The sequence below is a fragment of the Parus major genome, chromosome 5 (genome assembly GCF_001522545.3).
Source record: "Parus major isolate Abel chromosome 5, Parus_major1.1, whole genome shotgun sequence".
Lineage (NCBI taxonomy): Eukaryota > Metazoa > Chordata > Aves > Passeriformes > Paridae > Parus > Parus major.
The window spans coordinates 5,668,670-5,688,614 of NC_031774.1; the positions used below are offsets into that span (position 1 = coordinate 5,668,670).

The 19,945-nt window shown below is 43.0% G+C and overlaps 1 protein-coding gene across 2 annotated transcripts; it reads left to right on the forward strand.

The window, feature by feature from the left end:
- Positions 1 to 616: 616 nt before the first annotated feature.
- Positions 617 to 17,801, forward strand: RIC3 (RIC3 acetylcholine receptor chaperone). 2 transcript variants are annotated; one of them, XM_015630278.3, is made up of 6 exons: positions 617 to 763; positions 6,407 to 6,630; positions 7,145 to 7,223; positions 8,716 to 8,809; positions 13,528 to 13,676; positions 14,792 to 17,801. In XM_015630278.3, exons 1-6 carry the CDS (start codon positions 634 to 636, stop codon positions 15,274 to 15,276), a joined length of 1,161 nt encoding a protein of 386 aa, XP_015485764.1. In that variant the 5' UTR covers positions 617 to 633; the 3' UTR covers positions 15,277 to 17,801. The 2 variants fall into 2 exon arrangements, with proteins under 2 accessions (XP_015485764.1, XP_015485765.1); XM_015630279.3 differs by having other exon boundaries at positions 13,531 to 13,676.
- The last annotated feature ends 2,144 nt before the right edge of the window (positions 17,802 to 19,945 follow it).

Genomic DNA, 19,945 nt, shown 5'->3' on the forward strand with positions numbered 1-19,945 from the left:
GGGTTTCAGAGGGCACAGCCTCCTTTTACCCTAATTCCCGGCCGCATGTTGCCCTCTTCCTTTCTCCACTGGCTGAGGCATTAGGATGGCACAGCCTTACCAAGCTGCTTATCACATATTGCTCCTTGAACCTGCTGTTTTCCCCAAAGTTGAGAAGTTGAGGCCTGTGCATTCCCTTTGTCTGTGACAGGGGCCAGGCCGCCTGAGCTCTGCCACAAACCCACTGCCCATAGTCAATAGTGACATTGAGACCCATTTCAAAGATGTTAACACCCACACCTTTCACCCATCAAACTCTTTGCAAAGACAATTCTGTTTTTGCACACATCTTTCATATCCAATGTAAACCTACAGTCTTCCAGTTTGAAGCCATTCCCCCTGGCTCCTGTTACTACACGTAAAAGCCCCCTCTCCATCAGTCTCGCAGGCTCCCTTCAGGCACTGGAAGGAGAAGAAGGGAGTGTCTGTGTCGCTGTTCGGCCTGTGCTGGCCCAGGGCTGTTCCCGAGGCCGCGGCCCAGCCCAGGCTCCGCCATCCCAGCGCCTTCCCGAGCCCTTTCCCTGCGGCGCCCCCTCCCCGCGCTCCCCTCGGGCTCCCGCGCGGCGCCTGCGCGCGCCTGCGCCCAGCTCCGCCATGGCGGCCTGGACGTGCTGCCGGGTGGCGGCCGTGTCCTGCCTGGTGCTCTGCGTCTCCCTCCTCCTGCCGCGCACCTTCCTGCCCCGGGCCGGCGGCAGGCAGGAGCCCGGCGCCGCACCGCCCGAGGGTAAGAGGCCGCTCCTCTCCGCCGCCCCCCACCCTTGTCCCCCCCCGGCCCGGGACGCCGCGGTCCCGCTCGGGGTGAGCCCGGGGCGGGCGGGCTGCGGGGGCTCCGTGAGGGGCCGGGGCTGCGCGCAGGGAGCTCCGCCGCCCGGTATGGAAACATAGCGTAGTTCCCCCTTGGCGCGTCTCTCCCCCGTGCTCATCCCTTAGCGACGTGTGGAGGGATGCCGGAGGATTCATTCGTGCTTACCGCTCTGATCTACTGTCTCCTTTTTTTAAAAAAAAAGCTTAAAAACTTCAATTTATTTTTTTTTTATTTGTGGGGTATTAAAGCTTCCCGAAAAGTGGCATATTCATTCCATTTTTTTCGTTGGTTTTGTTTTTTGTTTTTTGTTTTTTCATTGCAATACATCCCTTCATTATTTTGTTACTCTGTGTATGGAGTGCTTCTGTTGTTACATATGAAATAAAAATTCATTTGAATCGTCTTCACTGTTCAGTTTCCAGCGTTTTAAACTTTCATTTTCATGCACCAGATTCTCATAATGCTGTGATGACTTATTTTAGACTCAGGTCCTGTCCGTGCAGCCCCTCAAGCTGTATCCTTTGTGCCTGCCCTCCCATTCTGCATGTGCCCTCTTTAAGTTATCGGGGAATGGGTTCATACAAGCATCTCCCATCCTTTTTATGGCCTTTTACTGTAGAGGTTATTTTTCCCCAAGGCACTTCCCAAGAGTAACAGGTATCATAACCCCTAGTCTTGGCAGAGAGGGAGCTTTGTGCAGGGATGCCTTCTCACAAGCCAGAGGTGAGGCTGGTGGAAGCACAGAGAACTTAGGTGTTCGTCAGGATGCTGTCCCACAGGGATTCATGTTCAGTGACTGTCTTGTGCATTTTCCAACTGCCTGGTTCTGTATCTGCACTCTTGAGTGACATGGATTTCTCTCACTTCAGGGTTTTCTAAGGACCTTCAGGCTGAAGTTACAGCTAAAACAGTGTTATGTTGAAGCCAAATAGAGGATTTCCATGCCACAACAGCTCTTTCATGGTTACCATGTGTATTTTTGGTGTTTTAAGAACTTGAAAATAGGCTGGTCAGCACTGTAGATCTGCAGGTGTATAGTTCCATTGCAGGACCTCCTGGCACTGAAAATCCATAAAGGTTTTCAGAACAGGTGAGGACTGTGGAATCACCTGCCTGGAGCACGGATGGGAGCAGATGCTCTGAGAGGTGGCTCCCCAGACTTCTGCCCCTACACAGCTCCTGACTGACCCCACAGTGGTACCAGAAGATGCAATTTGGCACACCATTTTCCCACAGCAATGTAGTCTTAAGCAGTTGTCAGTTAATGTTGTGGTGCTCCTTCCTTTGGCTGCAGGTTGACCTGACAGAAAAACCAGCTTTAAAAAACCCAACAACAAACTTGTTCTCCAATTATTTTCAGTGCCCCTCAATTATTTTCAGTGCCATCTGTCAAATGAATGATGTTCGTACCTATGCTAGCACAGCTGGCTCTGAGCAGTGCTGTGATAGGGTGGCTTAATCATAAGCTACAGTTAAATGCTTAAAATAGGTAACATAAATACTCTTTACAGCCTCAGAATTGTAAACACTTCCCATCATTCCTGCAGAGATCACAGGGCAGCACAGGCACCCAGCATTGCTCCCCTCTTGCACCCCAGCACGTGTCTTTGGCTGAGGATGTAATAACTCACCTCAGCTGCTCAGTTTCAGCTGAGAGTTTATAGTCTGTATTTTCTACTTGATAGCAAGGATTTCATTACACTTGCTCTGTAGACCAAACTGTATTTCACCTGAAGTTACTTTTTTATTGGAAGAATAAATCTTGATTGAATCGCTCAATTCATATCTCTGTCATTAGTTGTCCTCTTCAGTGCACTGATAACTGCAGTTACCTGGCAGGAGTTTGAGGGCTTGAGGTAATCATGTCATTCTTGAAGTTAATAAAGTGCTTATGGTAGTCTTGGGGGCAAAATGTCTCTGAATAAAACATGCTTAAAGTTTAGTACCTTTTGTTAAACTCAATGTTACCAGAAGGCTTTTTATCAAAACAGGCTTTAGGCATGGCAATGGAACTTTCTTAATAAAGTCATTTTCAAAGGTCTCTTTCAGAAAACGGTGAGCATTGAACTATAGAAGTTAATTTTATCTTCCAGACAGGAATGTTGTTCTTTTTTTACAGTAATAATTTCATGTATACGACAAAGCTTGCTTAAGGAGCTTACTGTGTTTGTATCACATTCCTAGCTGACATTATAGACAGGCATTAGAATATTTATCTTTTGTTAAAGAGGAGCAAAAAGGGGACCTACTAGTAGTTTTAAAAGTACCTTTTAAGTCTAGTGTTCATAAATATATGCAATGCATTTTGTAAAGCTGCTCTCTAAGTTGGTAGTTTCATATAAACCTTACAACTCCATGACAGCAGCAGACTCTGCTTTCTTACAGACAATCAAGTGGCATCAGCTTTACAAAAAAAATATATGACAGTTCAGGTAACTCCCTTTGCCCAGCCTGCATTTGTGCAATGCACACATCAGTTGCCTGCTGGTGTCCTGAAGAAAATGATGTGGCAGAGAGACATAGTGCCTAGACTAAGAGTTGCTGAATAGTACAGTAACGTAAGTCTAAATAACTTTATAAATAGTTGAGTTGGGCTCAGTAGCCATTCCTAAAACCCATTAAATAGAACACATAACAGCTTTCATAGAAAAGGGATGCCTGAATGGTCTGAGTGTTATCATCTGGTTGATTGTTGTATTCACTGTATTGTAAATACAGTTTTTAAGATTTGCTCCTTTTCAGTTAGGTGTTAATGTTGTTACAAGATTAAAAACACCACAGTCATTCTCATGTGAAAATATCATTAAGGACATCATCTACATTCAGAAACTACAGCCTTTTAAACAACACAAATGTATCCTGGGGCAGAATTTCATTTTTCGACTTCAAGCTATTGAAAGGACTGGGTTAAACAAAACATGTTCTGCTTACTCTGCAGCTGGTTTGCAAAGTTGATTTGAAACATAAAAGCTGACAGAATTATTAAAAGTATAGGATAAAACCCAGGTAAAAAGAGTGCAAAGCCGGGCAGGGTGTGGTTGGTGGGAGTTGTCACACACAGCTATCAGCCTCGGGCTGTCACAGGGGCATTGAGAAACATTTCAAAAGCAGAACGGACCCTTCAAAGCTTAGGGGAGTTAGTGCTCTTCCCACAGCATTCCCACAACAGGAAAATGTCCTGTTAAGGTCCACACCATCCCCACTGCAGCTGAATACAGCAGCAAACAAGGACCCAACACATGGCCTTCTGTGCTCAAGTGTCACTTGATTTTCTTGATGGAAAGTGTGTTATTGTCTCTATTTGAAAGTGGTTTGTTTCATCCCTGGAAGTGTGGAATGTTATTCAAGTCACAGTGGCACCCAATTGTTACATTTTCCATTTGTATACTGTGCTTTTAAGAGCTTTGTGCGTGTGTTGCTTTCAAGTTGCCTGTGCCCTCCATTTCCTGTGTAATTTGCATGGATTCTTCACAATAAAAAGCTATGGAAGATGTAATTTGTTTATTAAGGAAATAATTATAGAAGTATAACAACAGGGTAGGTTTACAAATTGGAGCCATGAAATTCCCCTTTAAAATTATCTTGATAATGAAATATCTAGGGTTTGTCCTCTTGGCCTGATTATATTTAATTGAATTGAATCTTTTAAAGCACAAATGAGGCCTTGTGGATAATTTAGAAAACTATTCACTTTAAATACAAGTTTCACCTTTGTCAATTATTTTCTGTTTTCTTAATATCTCCTTTTTTAAAAAATAATATTTGCATAAGTATAATATGTTTTATAAATGTTTTCCTACCCTGCTGCTTCATCCCCACCTGAGTGATGCTGCTCTCTGCACGACATCACACTCGTTTCCACAGTGACCTACTGCTACAGGGCATTGCTGCTGGAGCAGGAGGACTTTTCTTGTAAATAAGATGCTATGCTTTCCAGCACAGACTTTGAATAATTCACTGAAATTTAAGTGCATGATAACAGCTTCCTCAAAATTAAGCTAATCTGAGAGTGGGTTTGGTCAGTGGTAGTGTACCCTGGCAGTTGCACTAAAGAACTCTTGGAATGTGTGCTATCATCTACAAGAAAAATGTGTTTTTAATAGTGGAACTTCATGAATTATTGATATCACTTCCTAGTAAGTGTTTACTGCAATTTTCTGTGCTCAGGAATTTAGCTGCCTATGATGGTGTTTCCTAGCAAGACCAAATGTTAATTAAATTTTTCTCTTGTGGCTCATAAAAGTATTTGCAGCTGCATACTCTCAAAAGTAAAGTCAGTTCTTTGCAGTACCGCTTTAAACCTGCTTTTCATTTTCGTTCTGCGAGCACAAGCAGCCTGTCCCAGCACCAGGCAACTGCATCCAGGCCGTGTGTGCCCTGGAGGAGGAGTTTTCCAGCTGGGATCAGGGAGTGAGCTGCAGCCCAGGCTGGCAATCCCCATCTCTGGTGCTTCCATCCAGCGCCTCTCACAGCCAGGTTCCATGGCAGGGTAGCTGAGTAACTCAGCTCAACACTGCTCAGTGGAAGGGACTGCAGGTGCACATCCAAGCTGGATATGGAGATGGAAAGCAGGATGTCAACTACACAGAGGAGTAAAATAGTGAATTTCACAGCAAAATTGTTGAATTGATGGCAGCAAGAAAATAGAATAATGCATGAGCTTATATTTATTGAGGTTCTTGTGCCCTTCAGTTGTGTGAAATCATTTGCAGCACCATTTCAGGCTTTCTGCAGTTCTTACTGTGGCATCTGTACATCCGTTTATGCTTTCTCTCCTTTCTTGTGTTAAATTAGCTCTGCCTAGGGAAGGTTAGAAACCTCTAAATTTTTTTTTTTCCCTCTAAAATGCCAAAGATAATATGTCCCAGGCTATATTCAATCTCCTTTCTCACACTGCTTTACCTTAGATCTTTTTAAGGAGAACAGCTTGAGGTAACATCGCTTTTCTTAATCTTTCATTACTCTCTTGGTGAAATCAGGTAAAATACTATTTCTTACAGGAATAACAAAAAAATCTGCTGGGCAGACTCTGCAGTCGTGTGTCAGGCTGTTAGGTGGATAATTGTTTGGACATTAATACATTTATACATTAAATGCCTTTGGGCAATATTGAAAGATCAGGCTCACAGTGGAAAACTGATACGTTGTTGGGGGATCTTGAGGAAAGAAACAAGTAGAAATCTGGCATTTCATCCCACTAGAGGTACTGATCTGTTGGGTATTCAGACAAGAATATAACTATTATAATCCATGTTTTGTTAATTACCCTTCCAGCTCTTTCTCTGCGTAAAATCAGGAGATTTTAATTGTGTGATTCTAGTCCTAATTGTGTGAAATTGCTAGAAGTAAATGGCTTTAAGTAAAACCTAACTCCTAGCACTGCACATCACAAGAGACTGAGGACTGAGTTCACAGACTTAGTCCAACACGTTATTTACTCATCAGTGGTGCTGAATTTACAAGCAGAGAAAATAGGTCACTTGCACCTGCTGCAGGTTTATGCTACATGTGAAAAGGTGGAAGGTAATAGAAGGGAAATGACCATTGTGTGGTTTATTGCAGGGAAGCTCAGTCGTTTTCCTCCGAGGATGCATTCCCACGCCACTCCCGACGGCCGAGCTGTCCCTCATTTTCCGAGGTCTCACCTTACTGAAGCAGTGGCCAAAGCCAAGGCAGGTGGAGGTGGCAGTGGAAGCACTGGTGGAAGTGGAAGAGGTCTCGTGGGACAGATTATCCCTATATATGGATTTGGCATCTTCTTATATATTCTGTACATTTTATTTAAGGTAAGAACCAACATAAATGGGAAAGTCAGGGAAAAACTCAGGGAAAAAAATTTTGAGTCTCATTTCAGTACCTTGTTCCATTTCATCTGTGCTCAAAAACATGTTTATGCTGGACCTTTGCCTGGTGGTCAAAAGACTGGAGTATTCTGTGGGTTTTACTCTTGTGAAGACTATAGCTAAGAATGCAGGGAAGGAATTCTCTCTGCACTGGCCTCTGACCTTTAACAATTTTTTAATTTTTTTTTCCCCTGTGGAAAGGTGCATGTCTAGAGTAATGTTAGATTAATTTTGAATATACACATAGTATTCTTTTCCTTGTTTTATGTGTATATGTTACATGTTGTTATTTGTTCTAGGAGTTTTCAGCTGGCAAAATCTTCCAGGCATCTTTCATGGTTTTGCTGCTGGGTGTGCTTTTCCATGGCTGCCTTCTGTATTTTTTTCTATTGTCTCTGGGGTTTATCTGTTACTGTGGCTGTAACTCATGGAAGGGCCATGTTCTTGTCCTCAACAGCTGGCTTCCAAGGGAAGAACTACTCCTGCAGAGCGGAAATGCCCCACTGCTACCCCTGGGAACATGAAGAGGAAAATCAGTGAGTATGGCTCTGGGTTGTACCTGTGTAGCTGTTGACTCTGTAATGCTCTAACAGGCTTCTTCAAGTTCTGGGTGCACTGTAAAGCTGATGTTCCACCCCCAAAAAAAACCAAAACCAAGCCAGAATCTTCTGTGTTGGAATGAGCAAGAGTTAAAAAGAATTACTGCACTGTCACTTTCTAATCTCATTTAGCCCATGAGGCTGTGATAGCAGCCTGATCCCAAGCCCCTCTGGAAGGAATGGCTTTTCATGAGGTTTGCTGAATTAACTGCCTGGATTTGCTGAAAAGCTGTGTCACTAATGATTAAAAAGGGATAATAGGATGTCCAGTTATAATTATTGTATAATCCCTAATAGTCTAGTAAGAGCATAGAAAGATACCATGAAAGCTAGTTTAATTTTTTTTTTAATTGGTGAATTCTTAGCCATCATCAGGCACTTCCCTAATTTGTCCCTTTTTTTTGCAATGCAGAGTTTTCATGCGTGCAATAAAGAGAGCAAATAATATTCTAAAATGTTAATTTGATTTTACCTAAACATCACTGAGATAGATTCAAGTATTTGTAGGCACTTATTAGATAAATTAATAAGCTTACTATTGAGGATTGGGAAAAGTAGTTACCATTGCAGTATTTAAATGTGCTGTGTTTAGCTGGCTAAACTGTAATAGGAAAGGAAAGTACTTAGGGCTTTATAGAAGCCTTTTTTATAGAAAGTGGTAGCAGGAAGGTAATTCTCTTAACATAGCTGTAATTTTCTTGACATTAATGCACATATTAGGAATACCTAATGTACTCAGTGCTGTAGATTGTGTCTCCAGTGCACTCATACTGCATTGTGCCTGGCAATTTTGGGCAATATATCAGCAATGGTAATTGTATTTTTTTTTTCTGGTGTTCAGTGAGAGAAAGTAACTTTGCAGTGAGGTTGCCATCCTTACATCCCAGAGAACTAACAGGGGAAATGATTCTGCTTTTTCTAGAGCTCTTCATTTATATGACTAAAGCATTAATGGCAAGCTGTACCAGAGCAGGGGTCAGGTCACTGGATTAGGAGCTTGAAGACTGAGTCACCGCTTACATTGTGACTTGGAGAAGTAACTTCCTGTCTTTTTGCCAGTTCCCCTTCCCCTTTTTTAAAGTCTCAGACATGCAAAATAATTACATCAGCGCTGCATTAAGTAATTACAATCTGTGCAGAATCGAGATCTTTCTAAAAGCAGGATGTTTGTTGATGGATTTCTCCATTCCTACTATGTTGAAGTTCCATTGTGCCTTTGTGCTGATTAAATGGATGTAATATTGGTAATAGTCTTCACCTTCTCAGGCCAGGAAAAGTAGGTAGAACTCTGTAAGCTGGATGTTTTAGTTTCCTCACAGCCAGTTTGGTTTGGTACAGCATTTTCTACCTGTGTTAATGGAACAGGGATACATTTTCAAGGCTCATTACTGACAGATCTTGGGTTTTTTTGTTTTGTTTTGTTTTGCAGCTGACTATGAGCTCACTCAGCTCCAGGAAAGACTGAGAGAGACAGAAGAAGCGATGGAAAAATTAATCAACAGAGTAGGACCTATGTATGACAGGTGTGTTTCAAATTAGAGTATTTTAAGGAGAGGTTCTACTCTGATTAGAAATCAAACTTTCTTGCATTTTATATATAAAAATAGCATTTTTATTGCTTCTTCAAATTATAGAAGTTAGATTTTACACATCCAAATTCTTGTTCTGCAGTTTTTCTCTTTTCAGTAGCTATATATAAAATAAATAATTTTTTCCAACTTCATTTTCCTTAACCAGAAAAGCAATTATCACTATCTCTCCCCTTTGTATAGTGTTGTTTTTAAGAAAATGACAGATATATGTAAACAGAAGATGAATCATCTACATTTAAAGTACGTAAAACAGCCTGTTTTATGTGACCAAAATAATATCCTGAATTATTCTTTTCCAGTTCTATGGATTATTTTCCTAAATTGAAATGCTGTTTTAATCTATGTAAATTCCTGTTAGAATAACCATAAAATTTTTCTTTAAGGCAGAATTGTATAATAATCTGATTACATAACTTAGTTCCACTCTAAATTCATGCATTTGCTTCTAAATATAAAAAGACAAAGGGTTCTAAAATCAGCATTCAAAATTTTATTATGTTTATTAATGTCTCCTACAAATCTGATATCACCAGTCTACATTACAAAGAAACACTGGAAACAAGTCTATGTTTTTCATAAGGAATAAAAAGAACAGATCAATAGGATGCTGCATAACTGCAGTGTAAAAACTGAAACACCATAAATATGAAGGTAAGGTTAGCAAAAAACAAAATGAGAGCTGTTCTGGTTGTACATCATATTAACTTTGTCTGGATCAGCCAAGGCATGTTTTAACCCATCCTGTAGGAATGTTCTGTGCTGAACATGCACATTTTGTTCATGTCTCAAACCACTTCTCTTTGAGTGCAGTTTTTCCCCACTTTGTGCTGTACCCTGTACTGTCTTGGGCAGACAAGGTGTCCAACTTGCCCATGTTCAGCCAGATCCCAGTGGGAGAGCCCCTAAACTGCCCTGGTTTTGTTAGTGGAACAGAAGGCTCCTGCTTTAACTCATCTCTGTTCTGGAGAGCTGACACAATGCTCTACACGTACCTCTGAGCTGACAGAAATAGGCTCATGAGCTGCCCAGATATTGTGCTGATACCCAGGATGGAATATTTTTTTTTTACTGTAAAAAATTGGTTTAGGGTCTGATCCAGTGTTTGTTCTACTCTGTGTTATTGGCTCAAAGCCTCTATTTAGTAGAACTTCCCTTCTTTGTTCAACCAGACTATTTATATAGATGGGTCTAAAGGTCTCAGGGGAAATGAGAATCTGAATCTAATGAAGAATTTTGTATGTTGCCTCTCTGAAGAGGAGGTGAAAAGCACATCATGGTGAAAATGGAGCAAATAGCTGTTTTCAAACACTTTGAAGCTTTCTTAATCTACTCATTAATTTCACTAATACTGGATAAATCTATTAAAATAAAACCTATGGTTTGAAAGTGAAGTTAGAGTACTAAGCTAGACTTATTCAATCTGGATATTGATAGATTTGAATAAAAAGGAAAGAGTAAGAGAGTAAAAAATGACTTGAGCTTTATTTATTGATCTGCAGTTAAACAGAAACTCTTACACAGAAAAGTCAGAGACAAATATAAGTGCTATCAAGTTTCAACTAATGCTGAAGACCAGGTGAGACCATGGCCCTTTACACCAGGTATGGCAAAGCAACAGCCAGCCTGTGTTGTAGAAAGCAGCAACCAGAAACTTGGATTTGCTTTTTTTTTTTTTAAATGAGGTTTGAAAACCAACTGAGGAGGCCTCCTTCCAAAAGCATACCAGTTGGAATTGCTACACCATTAAATAGAGAAACAACCTTCCAGAAATACAAAACTGCCAAAAAGTACAAGTGCAGATACTTTTAATAAGGCCTAGCATTTTGTAAGAAGAACGAGAAGCAAGATAAAGAAAGCAAGAGGAAGAAAGAACCACCTGGCCAGGTCCTCAACAATATAACCAAAAATTTCAGGTAGATAGGTAAGAGGTAGAAATACTGCAGATCACCTACCTGTTTTTAAAGTCCTGTTTACCAGATTGTCAACTGTAAAAACTTCCTTTTTTATCATAAACTGAGCAAAGGTGATATGGAAGAGTGAGAGGCTCTGTGGGGTGCCATTTTTGGGGATGTAGCTGCATTTTGACAGCGATTACTTTAGATCATGCAACTGAAAAAATACCAGTTAACATGTCTGAGATGCCATTTTAAATTATTTAGATTATTTTCCCTGCAGTCATGATTGCTCTTTAGGAAATGTTCTAATCTCAGGCTAAGAATAAGAAACCTTTACTTTACCTGTTAGTGAGCTCTTTGGGACTCTCCAAAGTGTAAGTATTGCCATTAGGAAAAATAATACTTGTGTTGGAGCTACAAATACAGACAACAAAAATAATGACCTTTTCTTGCACTGTAAACCTTCTGCATCTGTTATCCTCTTAGCATTCCTAAGTGCATTATATCCAGATAAATCTCCCATGTGCAGCCAGCCAGATGTCTTACACACTGCCAGCAACTCACAGTAAGTCTTCCCAGAGGCCTTAAATGAAGTCAAAATAACACATGGGTTTCTCCCTCTCTGCAGGGAAATTTGCCTTTTAAACAGGGTATTTTGGAGAAGGAATACTCTAAAATACAGAGCCCTTGTGTTGCAATAAGACAGGAATGTTTTCTATTGAGGGTATCCTACATATTAGGAATTTTCCTGTATGAAATGCCACAGTGATACAGCTGCATTGATTGATCCTGTTATCTGAGCTATCCTGTTATCTAGCTTGTCTGCCCAATGTGCTAAAGAGATGGGCCTCTCTGTCTTCAGCCAAATGATGTATATTCAAATTGGGTAAAAGGAGGATTAGTTCAGCAATTCTGTCACAGCTTTGGTCAAAGGCTGATGAAACCATTCCTTTTGGTGGGCCTCTTAATTCACATCTGAGATTCCACATCTGCATAAGCCAGGCTTTTGGGAAGATGCTGCCTCACACCTTCAGTTGTTTGTGGGACAGATTGCCATGACAGCTTGGGGAAGATCAGTGCAGCCTATGTATAGTGTTGGGATATCAACTTTTCAAACTGTGGAGCAAAGCACTTTTCCTTGGTGGAAAAGTGATGTTTTGCCTTGTGATCTCAGTGAAGTAGCTTAATCTAGGTAGGTGCTAATCAAACCAGCTCCTGAGCTAAGTTCAGTTACAGACACTTGTGCTTGCAGCTGGTCACAATATCCAGCCCAGGCTGGAGATCAGCACTTCCACCACCATCACACCAACCAGCAGTAGGATGCTAATCTTACTTTAAACCAGTGTGACTTTGCTGCCCTTAGTGGAGGAGCCATTGTGTCACCATCATTCCCGTTTAGGCAGAGTGGCACAAAGTATCTCTTGGAGTGCTGCTCCAGTCCCAGCAGCTGGTAAGAGGAAAACCTGAGGGACATTGCAAGTTTATTAGAATTCTGATAACTAAAGTGAGGTTTACATAGATACAACCCACCTAAAGCCAAAATCTGCTTCCAGCTCCTCTCTTCCCTACGATTCACTGAGCAGCCTACTCAGTGAATCTACTCTTGGAGATTATCTGTCTGTCTGCTCTCCAGACCAGAGATCACCAGAGATCTGACCTCACATACACCTACAGTTCAGCATTCTGTGCCACCCTTTCAAGTAACTGGGGGAAACAGCTCCTGACTGAAACACAGATCCAAAAGGGTGCCAGAAGAGTGGCTTGAACTGGCATTACTGCTCAAGAATGACTTAAACCTCAAAATATCATAACTTTAAACTCAAGATGAAACAGGCACCATTGGTCAGAGCCATTTTCACCCCTGGTGGCAGCCAGTGGCTTTCTCATTAAAGCCTACTGAGTTATCAGACTGCAGAGCATCCCCCTCCAAATACTGCCTTTTTTGTCCATAAGATTTTTAGAAGCCTTTTTTCTTTCCAAACAAAATAATGTGTAATGACTACATGATCTTATGTGTTGGAAGCATTTTTGTTACAGCAGTAGTTGTATTACCTAAGCAGTAAAAATTACTGGATCCAGCAGTCAAAAGTTTGCTTTCAATCTGATTTAAAAAATCACAGTCCTCTCCAGTTCTAAAGGGCAAGTTACAGTTTAATGTAACACCTTCTTTCTATTCTTAAACCTTCCTTCCTGTTTCTCCCCTTCACCTCCCCAACAGGCTGCATGGTTGACTGTCTATAATGACAGGATGATCTGTCCAACTTGCAAATTCAGTGGTCACAAGGAGAGATTTTAGTCTTGAGACTGATGACTGTGAGAAAGTTTGAGGAGCCTCACAAGCTACACATGTAGCACAGGTTCATAATTTCATTTCCTTATAATACTTCATGCAAGGATTATGAAGTATTATATACTTCATACTGCCCCCTAATTCTTACCTAACACACTTTTAAAGGCGAGAAATTTCTCTAGTGTCTTTTGTACCATAACTCTTTTTTTGTGTGTCATTTTCATCTTGCTCTCACATTGGCTTTACCTTCCTTCCTATAGTTGTTTAAATTGCAGGCATTTTGGATAAAGGGATAAACTATACTCAGCTGAAGTGCAGAGCACGTGCAGATGTCGAGGAGGGATCACACTCCTCAGTAGGTTTCTCCAGACTGTGCTGCTGGCATGAACCAAACAGTTGGGTTCAAACCCTTTTCATAGCTTGCAATAACAGTGGACAAAATTCTGGTGTCTAATGTCTTCTAGCAGGACTCAAAATGTTACAACAGACCAGGAAAAAATGTTACTTCAACAACTCCGAGAAATTACTAGAGTTATGAAAGAAGGAAAATTCATAGATGACATCTCTCCTGAGAAGGAAGCTGAGGAAGCTCCTTACATGGCAGATTGGGAAGGTAAGCAAGAGCCTTTCGTACCACTACCCTTACAAGAAAAATTAGATAAAGATCTAATCCGATCACACTTCCAGATCCTTTCAAAGTTTTGGTTAACTTCATCCTTCTTTTTCCAGAAGCCAGTGTTCAAAACTTTTTTTAAGAGGTTGCTTGGCTTTTTTTTTTCCCCCAACCATAACAGAAAAAATAGATTTTGAGGTATCCAACATTTCTTTTAGTGTAAACACTGCACTATCTGCTGCCCAAAGTGGCATATGAATATTCACATATGCTCCATCTGCTGCTGGGGCTTGGCTGCTCTGGGTTTACATCTTTCCCTTTCTGTGCTGGGCTAGATTTCATGACAATCATAAAACACTTGGAAATCAGAATCAGTATGTTTTAGATAACTTACAGTTTTTACTTTTGATTATTCATCTTTGTTAGCTCCAATGTTGTAAAAGTCAACTCCAGGAAGTCTTTTAAAAGCTATTTATTTTAATGTCCTTTCCATTCCTTGGTGTTTACCTTCTACATAAATGTGTTTTCAAGATACCTTAGTTGACCCATTCTGTATCATAATTTTAAAGGCAGACTTAATTGCTTGCTTTTTAAAAAGCTTTCAAAAATGATCCAACACATAAAGCATAAACAGTGACCCTGAGCTCTGTTCATAAAATTTATAATGTTATTTCTAAAATGAAATGCACAAAGTTATTGATGTATCTATTTTTTTCAACTTTCTCAGTAATTCTGTTTATTGCAAGTGTTCAAATCATGCATCAGTCAATCTGTAAGCAGGAAAAAATGAAGGCTCCATTTAAAGATCTAAGATACACCATTTTTACCTGTTAGCCCTCATAACTTCCAGCAAAGCTCAGCTTTCACTTCTGAAAGTCAGGGTTGATATCCTAGCTCCCTAAAAGTGAATTTTTTTTCATCATCTCCCAAGAAGACATGCTTTGCACATTCTTGCCATGGATTTAATGTCACATGTACATGGCATTAAAGAGCTGACACTTGCACTGGCAGTAGAATAAAACAACTGTCCTGGCCAACTTTGCATCCACCACTGAGGTCAGGACTACTTTTAAATGCTGGTAATACTCCAAGCTGCATATCCCTTTATTCCTAAGGTTATCCAGAAGAGACCTATCCTGTCTATGATAATTGCTTCAAGCGCAAGCAGGACACAATCCTTGTAGATTACCCTGACCTGAGCCAGCCCTCTCCAGAAGAGCTGGCAGAAAGAATGGAGGGCATGGAAGATGAGGAGTATCCTTATGATGAAACCCTGCTAAGTGATCTCACCGTGGGAATGGGTGGTGAGGATTTAATGCAGAAAAAGGATGATGTAACTCTCATCAGGGAGGAGGAGAGTGACCTTCCTCCCAGCCAGAGCACTGAGGAGTGCTGCTGTTGCTGTGATGATGATGATCCTGCTGTCATAGCAGAGAATGCTGGATTCCACTCTGAGACCTGCAGTGAAGTAGAAGAGACAAGCCAAGAGGACCTCTCTGTGGAGTCAGAAAATGAAAATGCAGCACTGGAAAAGCAAAAAGTCTGTGATTCAGAGGAGACAGGCACGCTGAGAAAGCGCAACACCAAAGTGCTTGATTGATAGGGACAACAGTGGATGCCATCTGGATGGCAAAGGTAGAGGTCATAAACTGTCATCCATGTGGATTTTGTTCCCAGTGAGGATTTCTCTGTGTTCATCTCCTTGTACCTATTGCATTCTTGTGGTACCAGTCACATCATCTACCTGAACTGGAAGCCAATGCCCTCTTTCATGCACTTGTCATGGGTTACCATGATGCTGCCAACAGTGCTTTGTCCTTGATTTTTGAAGCCTTGTATTTTGGAGCAGATATTTGTGACTTGTTCCTCTTCAATTCTGAAGGTTTTGTCCTTGGTTTTGCCCTTTGTCATCCCAGAGTTGACCAAATGTCTCTTCTGACTTTTTCAAAACCATCTGTGTGCTACCAGTTAGAAGGGTTAACCAAATCCTTATAATTACATGAATTTACTGGGATGCTGAAGGACAAAATATGCCTTTTTTCTCTTAGCTCAGTGTTAACTGGTCAGCAGAGCCGACTGTAGTCACACACGTGACTCTCTCAGCTCTGTCATTGCTCTCTACGCTTCAGAAACTGCTGTCACTACAATCCAAAAAAGATCCTATGCTACCCCACAGGCCTTTTCCCAGTTGTTCTGTGTTGTTGGAATGGTAGCCTAATCCATGTTGTGTTACTTGTGTGAGCAAGACTGAAGCTCTGTGAGTTGTGCTTTAACTTTGCCTTAGCCGTGGTGAAACGATGATTGCAGGAACCACAGTGTGTAAGAGCACTAAAAATATCCCTAGAGATCAAAACCAAAAAAGCAGTGTTAAGGTTTGTCTGTCAAGGAGAGAGCAGCATCAGGGGGACCCTCACACTGAAGGTGGCAGGTAGGCTTTTCCTTCTTCCTGGAAACCTGAGGGGTTTTGTGTCCTTGGAATGTTGTTGCCAGGGTCATGTTGAGGCAACCCCAGGTATGAGATGAGGAAAGTGCTGGAGCCAAGGGCTCCTGAGGGGAGGTGGCAGGTGGTCCCTGTGCCCAAGGGACAGCCTTTCTTGTACAAGCAGCATGACACGTGGGACAGACTTCTGGAAAGGGTCCCTCAGCTTCCATGACCCTCCTGCTTCTCCTGGGCTCTTTTCAGGCCACCATAACCCGATGTAGTGGGCCATACTCACGGCCCAGTCACAGTGGCTGTTTGTGATGTCAGCAGTCCCCTGAGTGCTCTGGCACTATAGAAGCAGGACCCTCTGCAGCTGCCCCCTGTCCACCCAGCTCTGAGGCCCTTGATGAATGTCTGGAAGGAAGAAAAGTCAGAGCAGGGAGGCAGATGGCAGCCCGCCTTTGTAGGGACCAGCAGCAGGGCCCCTCCCAGTGATGGCTGAAGAGGAAGGCATGTGCCAGGAGGAGGCTGTGGAAGAGGAGGAACAAAATCACACCTCTGCCATGAGTGCCACCACCCTCAGTTCCCTGATCATGGCCATGCAGAGCTTGGCTCTGTGCCCCCCAGGGAATGGCGTGCAGCCCAGGGACATGGGCGTGCCAGGGAGCCAGCGGAGCAGTGAGCCTTTGAGTGGGACAGCACACAGACACGTCCGGCAGTGGCCAAGGAAGGAGTCGCTTTCCCTGGGCCTGAAGAATGGCAGTCGACAGTGCAGGAGGAGGGAAAGGAGGAGAAGGAGGAGCATCAGCCCTTGCTCCAGGAGATCCATTGTCAACACGCGAGGGATGACACCCAGCGCGCGCCTCCAGGAATTCTGGCGGCTCAAAATCCGCACCGGCCTGACTGAAAAATAAGCAACAAGGATGAAAATGCTGTCACATCCTCCTTATTTGGTACTTTGGCAACAGCACCTGTGTTCTCGTGACCCCTTAAGTAGGAGGTGCTTTTTAGAAGCTTTCTGGTTCCATGTCTGCATCCTGCCTTGCTGGTGCCACCTGACATCCTGGGGTCTTTTAGGCTATAACATCAACAACTTGAGACAAGTTTTTTTTAAACAGAGTAAAGTTATCATAATGAAAGCACAGAGCCCGAGGAATTTCTTCTTTGCAAACGTGCTGGGGAATTATTACGGAGTCCCAGCCTCCACATGGGGCCCCTCCTACTGGCTCACCCATTCCATCACCTGGCATCAACAATCATTTGTTGGTTGCCATGAATTAAATGAGCCCTTCCTTGTCATCCCCTACCCCACCCTTCCTGGAGCTCCTCTGCTCTGAGCTGCAAGGAAAGGACATGAATTGACTTGGCTTTCACCAGGCTGCTGTGCTGAGGTGACAGGAGTTATCCCCAGAGGGACACTGAGGTTCCTGGGGTCTGGAGGTGGAGTTGCTTCATTCTGAGGGCAACAACAATCCCTGATGGATGAGTGAAATTGGCCTTGCATAAAGAATGGTAGCAGACCAAGCCAAGAATGTAGACAGCTGTTTCTTTGGCGAAGCAGCAGATGGCAGTTCGGCCAGGAAGAAGTGCTGGCCTTCACATGGAGGTCCCTTCTAGCTGCTTCACAGGAAGTTCCTTTCAATGTTGGGGAATAAATTTTAAAAAACCAAACTAATAAACCAAAAAAAAATATAACAGCAAAAATTCTTTCTTCCTCTGGTTTTTTTTTGGGATTTAGTGAGTGTCTATGGATTCCTCTCTCCCCTTCAGGTCTCCACAGCCCTGGAAAGGTATGATGTGTGGGGTATAGGCCCAGCCCAGGCCTTGGAGATGGTGAGGAGCTGGGGCCTGTGGCACACGAGGGCAGGCTGAGGGAGCTGCCTCTAGTCACAAGGGTGGGGTGGTGGTGGAGAGAGTGGCCCAGTGGAAATGTGGATGCCCCATCCTTGTCAGCTTTGCAGGTCAGGCTGCCTGGGGCTTTGACCAATCTGGTCTGGTCTCAGCCTCACCCAGTGTTCAGCCAAGCCCTTGTTGGCTTCATTCTCCACTATTTCCAAAGAAATGGCAGGAGATGTGCTGGAGCCCTGCTGTGGATACAGGCACAGCCCAGTGAGAGGCTGACAGCCTTTCCCTGGATTGTCACAGACCAGCAAGTGTTCCCAGGGTGTCACCAGAACTCTGGCACTCTGAGGCAGCAACCCAGGAGCACAGGGCAGGCATCTACACCCACCATGGGCCTCTGGGACACTCTGCTTTGATGAAAAAAATTGGATCCCCCTGGTCTGCACCAGCTGCAAGCCAGCTGCTGGGAGCCAGTCAAGGTGGGGTGCTGGCCTGGGGCTACCCCCAGAGAGCTGCTCACGTCAGGCCCTCGGTGCTGGGATGGGCTGGGGAGGGGGCCCATGGCAATGCCACCCACCACAGCCAGGGCAACCCACAGGAAGGGCCTGTGCCACATCCAGAGTCACCACCCAGCCCTGTTCCATGCCAGCCCAGCCCCCAGAGCATCTGTATCCCTGGATTATGGGTCTGGCCCACCAACTGCCCTCACCAGCACAGCTCCAGGTGCAACTGTTCCAAACATAGCAATAACCCACGTAACCTGGGAATCCAGCGGGCAACAACACCATGGGAAAGGGTACTTGTGTCGATCAGGAGCTCCTCGTGATGGCCATCGTTCTCCAGGTGGGAGCTGCCCAATCCTCTTGGCACAGCGTTATTGTGTGCTCCCAGAATAATTATGCTGTACCTGACATTTTCTCCCAGCTTTGCAAAAGCCAAAGGGGTTCCCTTTTCAATCCAGGTCAATTTCCCATTGTTTCAAGCACTAAGAAGGACTCAAACCCCCCTTTTACATGGAAAAAAAAGGAGCTGAACTCCCCTTTTACATGTGCCTTGCAAGGGCTCTAATTCCTTACACTTTAGGAGTTGTTAGAGCTACTTTTAACCTGTGACAGAGCTAAAGGCTTCCTGTTTCTTTGCAGCAAGGTGTCAGAGAGACTCAAGAGCTCATCCGTGTCTGTGGCCTAGGCAGCCCCTCCCCAGGGACCAGTAAGTGCTCTCTGAATGTAGCCATGGAGCAGCTCACCAGCAGCTTTCAAACTGGGATTCCTCCTGTTTGAATAATATTTCCTTTTCACCCTTTGCCTCAGCTTTCCCCTCTCTGAAACAGAAATGTCTGTTTAAAGGAGAATTTTAGAAAAGGACCATCAAACGTGTTGTCTCTAGCTTTCTCAACTATTAACTGCTCACTTCTACTAGAGAACACTCATAATTTGAAGGAGAGCTTAGCTGATCAAAATCAGGATTCTCAGAGAACTTTGATTAAGTAAGTAAATCAAAATCATAGGTCAGAACATCAGCAAAGCTGGGAATTTGAGAAAAAGTTATGGAAGCTCAGATGGATGCCCATTGGAAGCTATCAGGCTCTTTAAAAGCTCATACTCCTTTACATGTGATGCTTCCCACCTGGCAAATGAAATGGCTTCAACTTTTTGTTAAAGCTAAAAGAAATACCACATGTATTGTTAAAATGAAATATTATGATAAAACTAGATTTTAAAACCCGGGCTTTGTTCTACCTGAGCATTTGAGAATGGGTACAGATTGTTTCAGGCATTCCATGGGATCAGGAAAAAAGCAAAAAGATCACTGCTGGCCCCAAAAATACTCTAAAGAACATTAGTTATCAAATGGCATTTGGAAAACAGATAAATCTCTGAGAAGTTTATGACCTAACTCTTTGCATTAGTAATTAGTGTCCATATCCTGGATTTTTAATTTCCCAGCTAAGGATGAGAAAACTACGCTTACCTTTGAGAATACAGAACAATCTGGTGCAATAATC

Coding starts and splice junctions, on each gene's coding strand:
- RIC3 (XM_015630278.3), top strand. CDS start 634: ATGGCGGCCTGGACGTGCTGCCGGGTGGCGGCCGTGTCCTGCCTGGTG. Junction 6,631..7,144: donor TTCTGTACATTTTATTTAAG/GTAAGAACCAAC, acceptor TGTCCTCAACAG/CTGGCTTCCAAGGGAAGAAC. Junction 7,224..8,715: donor GAACATGAAGAGGAAAATCA/GTGAGTATGGCT, acceptor TTTGTTTTGCAG/CTGACTATGAGCTCACTCAG.